Genomic DNA, 10,120 nt, shown 5'->3' on the forward strand with positions numbered 1-10,120 from the left:
TAAGAAGGCGGAGGCTAAACTCAAGCTCCTCATGGAGACATTTGTTCAATTTAAAAGTCAACGTGGATCCCGGTGAAGATAACGCTTGCTTACCTTTCAAGAGCAGGACTTGATTGGAGGATTTCTGCAAAAGTGTCAATCAAAGATGGCCACAGCTGCATGTGGCAAAGAACTGAAAAAACAAAATTATATTTGCGTTAATCATTATTTTTTTCGAAGACATTTCAATGTACGGTGTCGTCTCTTGCCTGCTCCGAGCTTTGGGACCACGGGATGACCTGTTTGTCCACTGAGGGCGACCAATCATTCAAGTCTAAACTCGACATGGTAAACAAATAGGGCAATTATTTATCATAAGATGCGATGGGCGACATTGAGACATCAAAAGAGGTCCACAAGCTGAAATATGAAAAAGGAGTCTTTAATCATACAAGCTACCATTTGTACATTTCTATAGCAAACTTTCTTTTCTAAGAACTTCTATTCAACCAGCGGGTGAGAAATTAAATACAAAGTGGTGTGTCATAGTTATGTCATAGTTATGTCGCTGGATTTTCGCTCGCTTAAATTAACGCTCGGACATTTCGTCCTATCAACAAACAATTCAGACCAAGTATAAATTAGCTTCAAGCACCATTTTGTTTCAAAAAGCACAACCGGGAAGAGTTCAAGATCACCCAATAAATAGACAAGAGGAAGGAAAGAAGGAAGGAAAGAAGGGAGGAAGGAAGGAAGGATGGGCCGCCGTCAAAAACGCAACCTTTCTCAAAGACCGGCAGAAAGATGGTCACCGTTTGCCTGTGGAATTTGGCTGACAAGGTGGAGCGGAACCTCCGGACATTTGGCTCAAGGGCTCTAAAGGGGGGGGGGGGGGGGACAAGTGGGAGGGAGGGAGGGAGGTTAGTTCATGGGATTAAAGTCAAAATGGACCACTCCAGCGAGAGAAGTTGCCGCCTCGACATGATGATGAGCACCAAAGTCGGAATGAGACTTGGTTGTAGAAAAGACAAGAGCTGCCCTGGAAAAGCGTCAAAGAGCCGTGAGCGGGACCCCCACCGGAAAACCACAGTCAGTCCGAGTACTGGAGGTCCAAGTCCACGTTCCCGTCCGTCACCACCAGCCGGACCCTCTTGGGCTTGGTGGAGCTCCCCGACTGAGACGCCGCCCCGTAGTGCGGCGGCGGCGGCAGCGGCGGGCCCCCGTCCTGATGCTCGCCCGACTGGTCCTTCTTAAAGTGTTCGTCCGGGCCGCCCCCCTTGTGTCCCGTGAAGAAGGAGGGCGGCTCGGGGGTCAGGGAGGCGCAGGACTCCAGGACCAGCCGCCCCTGCGTGCCCGAGGGTTCCATCAGGCAGTGGTAGGTGTAGTTGGCGGGGCCCAGCCCCACCCCCAAACCCGGGTAGCCCTCCGGACCCTCCCTGAGGCCCAGAGTCAGCGAGTGGTCGCCGCTAAAGTTGAGGACGTAGGGCGCTCCCTGGGGGCCGTAAGGGAAGGAGGCGCCCGGGTGACCCTTGCCGGCCGCCGACGAGGGCGTGCCCGGCGGCGTGCCGTTGACCGCCTGAGGAGGATGAGGGGGATGAGGGGGATGAGGAGGATGAGGAGGATGAAGGGGAGCGCCGTGGTGCGCCAAGGGAGAAAGCGACGAGGCAAAAGTCAAGTCAAAGGGATCCTGGCCCGGGTGGAAACACGACGCCAACTTGTCCGGGTCGCCCCCGCCCAGTCGCTCTTGTTTGGAGGCTTTTTCTTGCGGGTGCGGGGACGAGTAGCCCTCTTTGCTGGGGAAGAAGAAAGGTCGGGGCATGTTGGAGAAACTCTTGTACGCCACCTCCTCTTGCCTTTCCGGGGCCGCCGCCGCCGCCGCCGCCATCGCCTTGCTCCGGCCGAAAGACAAGTGCTTGCCGGACTGGAGGCCGGGCCTGCCCGGGTTGGACGAGGGGGTCGGGTGTCCCGGTTGGCCCGGGTGTCCCAGGTGTCCCAGGTGTCCCAGTTGGCCCAGGTTGGGAGCCGAGAAGCCGCCTTTGTGGTTGCGGTGCTGCTCGTCCACGGCCTTCTCGGCGGATTTGCCGGCGTAGCTCCTGGGCGCCGCGTACGAGTTCTGTCCCGGGTGTCCACCCTGGAACTTCAAGACCCTGTGGATGACGCTGGAGGTCTTCTCCTGGGGGTTGAAGGGATTGTCCGCGTGGTGGAAATTTCTTCCGGCCAACAGTTGCGAACCCAGGAACTTGTTGCCCGCGGCAGACGCCAACGCCGACCTGGCCTGGGGGAGGCCTCGCTGGGCGCCCGACGGGTAGCCGGAAAAGGAAGGGACTTGCCTGGGAACGCTCACGCGGTGAAAGGGGCCGTGGCTTTTCAGGGTGCACGACACCTTGGACTGCCCGCCCGTTCTGCCGTTGGAAGTCGACGGCAAAAGAGGATGGGGGTTCTGGGGCAGGGCGGCGGGGGCGCCAAAGAGGCGATGTTTACCGTTTGAGTCTTCTTTCGACGACCTCGTTCCAGGAGTTTTGCCCGGCGGCCCGTCCCCGAGCGCCGAGAAACCCGAGGCGGCCACCTGGGGCGGCATCCGGCCGGGGGCGTTCCCGGCCTGGCCGTCGGCGGGGCCCGGATCGTTCCCGGGCGGGAGGAACCCGGGGAAGAAGGGGAAGGCGTTTTCCGGACTGGGGGGGCCCAGGTAAGGCGTCTCCGTGGTCCACGTGTCGGAGGGGCTGTGCGAGAGGGGGCTGCTGAAGGGGTCGGCGGGGGGTTCCAGCGAGCACAGGTCCGACGGCGAGGACGGGAGCATGTCCTGCGGCTGATCGTAGCCCTCGAAGTTCAAGCACTGGAAATCCAGCAGGTCGTCGCAGCAGTTGGCAAAGTTGGGCTCGCCGGGGAGGATGTTCTCGCCGCCGGGGAACGGGGGGGACTGCTCGGGGGGGTGAAGCGACGAGCCCGGCGGACAGCCCGGCGGGAAGGTCGTCTTCTCCAGGATCTGCGAGGAGCACAGGCCCTCGTACAGCCGGGAGAGGCTCTGGTCGATCTGCTGGAGGGACTGAGCCAGGCAGCCGCCGCCGCCGCCGCCGGCGCCGGGCGCTTCCGCCAAGGTGCCGGATTTGGCGGCCATTCTGTTCGCCTGCTTCTTGGGGACGCCGTCGTCCAACTCCGGGCGCTCGCTCGCCGGCGACGACAGGGAAAGCGGCGACAGCGACAGACACATGGGCGGCGCTTCGCTTTTGCAGAGCGCCGGCTTGACGTTGGCCTTGGGATTGGACGGGATTGGCGGCGGCTCCGCTCGGACCTTGCCGGGCGTCTGCTTGAGCCAAGCGGGGCCACGGAGCTCCTTCTTGGGCACCTCCGTCTTCACGACCGGCTGCTCGCGCTCCTCCTCGTCCTCCGAGTCGTCCACCTCCCAGATGTCCTCCACCTTTCGGCGAAGTTTGAGGACGGGCAGGGGACAGGTGCGGAAACGCGAGAGGGACTCGGCTTTGGGCCGCAGGGCGCCTTCAAAGAGGCAGGAGCTTCTGGCCGGCCCGTCTTCGCTCTTGGCCCCGGGGAACAAAGAGGGGGGCTCGCTGTCCATTTTGGTTGGCGTGGGCAGAGAACTCTCCCGGACGGCGCCGTCCTCTTTCTCCACGTCGGGCTCCGGCTTTGCGGAAGCGCCGCCCGCGCCACCCACGCCACCGGCGCCCACGCCGCCGCTGCTCCTCCTCCTCCTTCTCCTCTTCCTCCTCCTCCTCCTCCTCTCGCCCCGCTGCTTCAAGCGTAGCAGTCTGCTCTCGGACCTCTTGCTGGCCCGCACGTGGGCCTGAGCCGCCTGCATCTCCCCGCTCAAGAGCGACACGGAGTCCACGATGTCTTGGAGGGGATCCCGGCCCGACGGCCGGCTCTCTTCCGTCTCGGAGAGGAGGACGGAGGCCGGGCCCCCGCTCTGCATCTCCCACACTTTGCCGCCGCTGCGCTTGAAACGGATGCGGAAGTTGATCCGGGGCTCGGCCTCCTCCGCCTCGCCGGCTCCCCCGACGGAGGCCTCCGACGGAGCGTCGGGCCCGGGCCGGCTCTCCGCCCGACCGGGGTCGGCGTCCGGGCCGGGGACCTCCCGGGCGTCGTCCCGGTCCGGCCCCCGGGGTTTGGAGCGGGCCGCTCTCCCGGGGGGAGCCCCGCGAAGCCGAGAGCGGAGCACCCGGGCCGCGCAGCTCTGCCTGGTGACCCGAAGCCCGGGCGGGGCTCCGGGCACTTTGCTTCTTCTGCCACGTCTGATGGGGGCGGGCGGCGGACGGCGACCGGGTTCCCGCTCGACTTCTTTCTGGGCGGCGGGCGAGGGGACGCCCGACTGGGGCTCCACGGAATTGCGAAAAGTCCGCTTCTTCAGAGGAATGTTGGATTGCGTGGCTTCGTGGTGCTGAGCGTGCGGGCCCGTCTGACCGCCGTCGACCCAAATGGGAGACGGGGGCTGAGGTAGCGGGTTGAGGCGGAGGGGCGGCGCCGCCTGGGGGGCTCCGTCGGGACTCTCGGCGGGGGGGACCGGGGCCGTGTCGGCGCTCTTGGACTTTAACTCGGCTTTGGTCTTCACTCGTCTGGGCAAATTGGCCTCCGGCGGCTGCCGCTGTCCGACAATCGGCCCCGTGGCCTCGGCGGGGTCGACGGAAACTGGAGCGGGATTCTGGGTAGGGGCGACCGACGGCTCCGGCTCAGCGGCATCACGGGTCTTCCGTTTCTTGAGACAATCGGTCAGAAGGACTTTGACCTGCTTGAGGACGACTTCCTGGTCGAGGTGGTGCGTCGCTGGACTTGGCGTGGCAGCTAACTCTTTTACGGGATGGGCTGCCTTGAGGCCTGGCGTCCTATTCTGTCTGGTGCCTTTGACGCGGGGCACGGCGGCAGTGCTTTTCCTCTTCTCTTTGCGCTCTTCCGTTTTGGGGTCCTCCGGTTGCGTCTCCTCTTCTGCCACCGTCTGGATTTCGATGACTTTGGTCTTGCACTCTTTCTCGAGCTGGGACACACTTGACGCACTCGAGGCCCGTCGCTTCTGCGCCGTCCTCTTATCGACGGAGCGAAAGAACATTTCCCGGACTCCTCGGGGGGCTTCGGCGGCTTGGGGGGCCGGGACTGGGGCCGGGACCGGGGCCGGGACCGGGGTTGGGACCGGGACTGGGACCGGCGCCGGTGTGACCTGCTTGGCCGGGGTTTTCTGGGGCGCCAGCGGTCTGAGGCCCTGAATCTGCCTCATCTTCCCTCGCAAATCCTCCTTAGTGTCCGGTGGTTCCACGCCTGCCCGTACCTGCTGGCCAGGCGCCGAGATCCGCGTGAGGCGGACGGTGAGGTATTGCTTGAGCGTTGGAGGCGGCGCCGCTTTGTCCGGAAGCGTCTGGCATGAAGGCGGGACGCCCGGGGAGACGGCGGCCGTCGGGCTCTCCGGCGCCGTCCTTTCTCGCTTTGCGTCGACCGAGGCTTCGTGGGGATGGCCGACGCCAGTTCCGGCGCCTCCGATCCTGGACGAGCTCCTCAGGACGACGCCTCGGACGGGCGTCCCCTCGGGGCCGGCCCGCCCTCTCTTCTTTCCAGGCAAAGCGCGGCGGAAACGGCCGGCGCCGAGCATGGCCTTGGGATCGGGCGTGGCCTTGGGCGTGGCCTTGGGCTCGGGCGCTTCTAGCCGTTGCAGGAGGGCCCTCTCCTTGCCTTTGGGGTCCTTGCAGGCCAGCAGAAAGTCCAACGAGTGGCGCCGCACACGTATTCTCAGGTCTCGGATCACCAGCTGCCACGGGCGTGGCGGCGGCGAAGACGACGAGGACGGCGACGGCGGCTGACGTTCCTTTCCGATACGACTGGCTAGGGAAGGCCTGCGGTTCTGACGCCTCCACTTATTGGCCTGGCTCCACTTTCGATTCTTCAGGGCGTTCTTCCGCATTTGATGAGTGAAGGAGTTCCTGGAGGGGATTGCTGGAAGGGGAAAAAAGGTCAAAAGGTCAGTGGCAACATTTGGAGGTATAGCCGCCTCGTAATTACAATTTTGGAGAGCGACGCGGAGCACAATGAAAGGGCGGAGCACTCCTTGGCCAGAGTACGCCGTACACGGCCGATCGGATCTTTTCGGTTAGGAAGCCCAAATGCCGGAAGGAGGGAGGATACCTGAGTGTAATCCGGGAAGAATGGGCCTGGAGCTCAGGTGTCCCTTTTCTCGCTGGTGGCGAAGGTAGCGCTCCCGGAGGCGGTACTTTTGGCCCACCGGGTCTTTTGTTTCCTCGCATTCCGCCTGCTTCCCTCTGTGCGCAAAGTGACCTTCCCCCTTTCTGCCAGAGAGTCAAGTCGTCAGTTGAACGTCGTCGGCGTCGTCGAGTCCGACGCCGATCGGGGCGTGGCGGCTTGACTCACTTCTCGCAGGTGCGGCATTCGCACATTTCGTTGCCCTCGCCAAAGAAGCTGGCGCCGTAGTAGCACGTGATCTCCTCCCCAGGCGAGATGGGTCGGATCACCTCCACGCAAGCGCCATTCTTCTCCCCGGGGAGGAACTGCCATCGGGTGGGGACAAACAAAAGATGGAGGCCAATTATTGTCTCCGTTAGATGCCTTGGGTCGAATGCTGGCTCACTCACCTTGCAGTTTGGCTTGCAATCTGGTAGAGAAACAAATAAAAAAAAAAGAAAACGGGATTAGCTGAAGCACAAATTCCATGTCCGATAACATTCAGCAAAAGCTGCTTATTGTCAGAGTAGTCCGCTCGAGGAAAGATCTCCACGGAATCAGAAATAAATCGATTTTCGCTCAAGCGTTTCGTGCCACGTCGTGTCTTTACGTCATAAATGTGTGTTTGGCCGTTTTATGCTTTTGGTTGAATGCACTCAAATGAGAAATAAGGGTGCTTTGAACAGCAAACTTAAGAATTAAACACACGGACTGACTAAAAGCAACACTTGCTGCTAAACGCAATGAAGGCTCAAAGGCAGCAGAGGGCGCCACGTGTTCATATCCAAATGGACAAGAGCGAAAATAGGAGCAGCTGTCCAACCAAAGTGTATTTTGTCGGGTGTTTTCAGCGTGTGAGAAGCCACTGACCGTGGTTGATGAAAGCGGCGGGTCCCAGCCACAGCTGAGCGCAGCGTTTGCGCGTGGAGTACATCACGCTGAAGTCGTTGACTCCGGCACGCAGCACGGCGCCGTCGGCCGGGCTCAGCTCGGCGATGCAGCCCAGGAGGACCTCCACGCGTTCGCCGGCGAACCTACACGTCGTCCGAAAAAGACGCCGTCAAACCTCGGTGGCGGCGGGGGATAAGGCGCGGACGTACCAGTGCCTGGTAGAGGTGATCTTGGCTCCGTTGGTCTCCGAGGAGTAGCGGTCACATGACTCGATCTTGATCCCGCTGTCCAGTAGGAAAGCCCCCAGGTAGCGGTACACCTGCGGGCCAAATAACCACAAGAAACGTCAAGGGAAGCCGCTTTTCCGGGGTTGACCCAGGACCAGCCTCGGCCAAAAAATGGCTTCGCCGTCAAAGACCTCAATGACACGGTCGTGAATTCGATGCTCTTTGAAAGGAGGCGGGGGGGGGGGGGGGGGGGAGCCGTTTGGACGCTAACGTACGTGCTGCCTGAGGAGCTCCTGTCGGTGGCTTCCCAAAGCGTCAAAGTAGTCGCCGGCCAGCTCGCCCACCGTCAAGGCTTCGAAGGTGGCGTCAAAGTCGTGCGTACGCTGGAAGCGCAGCAGCGTCTCCTTCAGGTTGCCCCAGCGACGCACCTCCGGCGGAGGGCTGCGCGCAAACAAAAGATGACAATGACGGCGGTGGACCACACGAGAAAGCACTAAATGGCTTCAATTACAAAATGGCAGACGTCGTGTGCATGAAAGCAGGGAGATTTGTAATTTGGAGGGGAAAAAAAAAAAAAAAGAGTTGTTGTTGTTGTGGGGCTGAAAATAACCTGATGTTCATTTTATGGGTGCTGAAGCCCAGGAGAGGGTCCAGCACCAGACTGGTGGCCAGGTCATCCGTCTCACACAGCTCCTTGACACTCATTCTAGTGCAGCCGTCCATGGCCTCCCACCATCAGCATGCTGAAAAGCAAAAAACAAAACAGAGGTCGACATAAAGCGGCCCATGTTGAAAGCAATATCGGCCATCGGAGGTCAACTCAATCCATCAAATGTTACGATTGCATTCATCTTGCCCGACTACTATTGACCACTGACAAGATTTAGGCCATTCATTTCACTGTGTATAAAGAAACACTTTTTTTAACGTTCCCTTTTTACCTTGCATCCTTTCCTGCCTCACCTGTTTATTCATGCATTCTTCCATTCTCCCTGGCTTTTTTTTTCCTTTTCCGGCTTCCTCGACACTATTATCCTTCCTTATTGCAGCTTGGATTGGCTTTATTATTTTTTTTTTTTCCTCCTTCTTGCCTTTCTGTCTTTTCTTAGCCACGCGTTTTTGTTGTGAATGTTTCCTTCGACTCGTCTGCCTTCCTGACATTGCACTAGACTCCACATCCTTTGTTCTGGCCTCAAACCCTTAGCCAATATTGACGGTACCTGCGAGAAAATAAAGTTCATTTTGAAAAGTGTCCGGTACACGAACGGTGGTCCTTCCGAGGCTCGCTTGCCCCCAACTTAACGACGCGGTGACCCGCGACAGAAACAACTTTGACACCCTACTGTGTGTACAATTGAGCAATGTAAACTGGACATTGAAACGAAGCTAGAGTCCGTCTTCGCGTGAATAAAAAAAAAGACAAAAGAGAGCACACAAAAAGTGCCGCAACAAGGAGTCATAATGTATCAACGAGTACATGACTGACAGGACGTATCGCGTTAGTTTAGCCATTAGCTTGTCATATGTTTAGGTACAGTACTGTCTATCTATCTGTAGCTAGCTGCATCTCGCTATCCCGTCCGCATCACACAACGCGTACGACGGACGTGGCGAACGTCCAAAAAATTCGACGGAGGCGGCGGCGGACGGCTTACCTGGGAGTCTTTTCGGGTCGACGAAACAAGGAGCGTCGGGTGGAGGAAAGAACCTCAAAAAGGCAGCTTGGGACCCGTGCGCCTAGCCTAGCCTAGCAACATGCTACCGGGCTAGCTAGCAGGCTAGGCTAGCTTCTCGTCCGAGATTACTCCAACACTTCTGGAATGTTATTGCAACGCGGCGAGCAAATATCGGCGATTTCATTTGAAAAGGCAAACAATGACTTTTGCTGCCGTTTCTTTCGCAGCCGCGCTGCTGAAACAACTTTAGTCCGTGGAGTTACAAAATAAAATCTATTTATACAAACAAATGAATTAAAAACAAAACAAAAAAAGCTTTGCCACTGGTTGTAAAAGTTGATGAGCTACATTGCACCGCAACCAAACATGTCCACTTTGCCCACAGGCGAAAGCATCCGTTGGCTTCAAGGTCAATCTGGCAAATCAAAAACAGCTGACCGGCATCCCGGGCATGTGATTGGTTGGTTTGCGCGAAATGAGGCGGGATTCTCCCGCACGCCCCGAGCGGGGAAGACCTCGTTTGCGACGATGCCATTGGGCCAATCTAGCGTCAATTTGGCAAGCGGCGCCTTTCATTGGTTCATTGACGTCGAGGGGCCGCTCTTTGTAAAATGTTGACTTTGGCGAGGAGCTCATACATAAATTACTACAGTACAGTGGCCTCTTTTTTTGGGCACACTGGAATATTTTGACCGCTCTCGCCCCCTCTTCCTCCTTCTCAGCAGTGCTGTGACTGAACAAATAATAAATAAACATGCGCCACCAATAAAGGAGGCTTGTTCGAGGAGTACAAAACGTTGCATTGGATTAACCGTGACATATCGTCCAAATGCAAATTGCCAGCATAGCCACTTTTCCCTAGATACAAATGGAATCCGAATGAAAATGTGATTCAGATAAATCGTTAAAAATCGATTAAACTTTCACAGGCTAGCCTTTAGATATCGAAATTCATTACAAACTCTAGGTTTAGAGAAAACAAAACGAGTGCACTGCAGTCAACTGTGGTCTCTCAATTGCATTATTAAACACATGGAGTATTCTTTTAGACTATAACGCAAAGCGCATTATTTATGACCGAGCATAGGCGCACCTTAAGTGCGTTATTGCACCAATGTACTTTATCATTTAACAACGTAATTATCATTCTGTTATTCATTTATCTAAATTGCTTAT

The 10,120-nt window shown here is 57.9% G+C and overlaps 1 protein-coding gene across 2 annotated transcripts; it reads right to left on the bottom strand.

The window, feature by feature from the left end:
• Nucleotides 1-966: 966 nt before the first annotated feature.
• kmt5c (lysine methyltransferase 5C) lies at nt 967-9,885 on the bottom strand. 2 transcript variants are annotated; one of them, XM_077733787.1, is made up of 10 exons: nt 8,924-9,885; nt 8,232-8,488; nt 7,879-8,011; nt 7,544-7,709; nt 7,251-7,360; nt 7,021-7,184; nt 6,561-6,580; nt 6,340-6,476; nt 6,097-6,257; nt 967-5,907 (listed from the first exon to the last, which is right to left on the bottom strand). In XM_077733787.1, the coding sequence occupies exons 3-10, from the start codon at nt 7,989-7,991 to the stop codon at nt 1,070-1,072; spliced, it is 5,709 nt and encodes a 1,902-aa protein (XP_077589913.1). In that variant the 5' UTR covers nt 7,992-8,011; nt 8,232-8,488; nt 8,924-9,885; the 3' UTR covers nt 967-1,069. The 2 variants fall into 2 exon arrangements, with proteins under 2 accessions (XP_077589913.1, XP_077589912.1); XM_077733786.1 differs by lacking the exon at nt 8,232-8,488 and having other exon boundaries at nt 8,924-9,884.
• Between the last annotated feature and the right edge of the window lie 235 nt (nt 9,886-10,120).

This window comes from Stigmatopora nigra, chromosome 15 (genome assembly GCF_051989575.1).
Source record: "Stigmatopora nigra isolate UIUO_SnigA chromosome 15, RoL_Snig_1.1, whole genome shotgun sequence".
Taxonomy (NCBI): Eukaryota; Metazoa; Chordata; class Actinopteri; order Syngnathiformes; family Syngnathidae; genus Stigmatopora; species Stigmatopora nigra.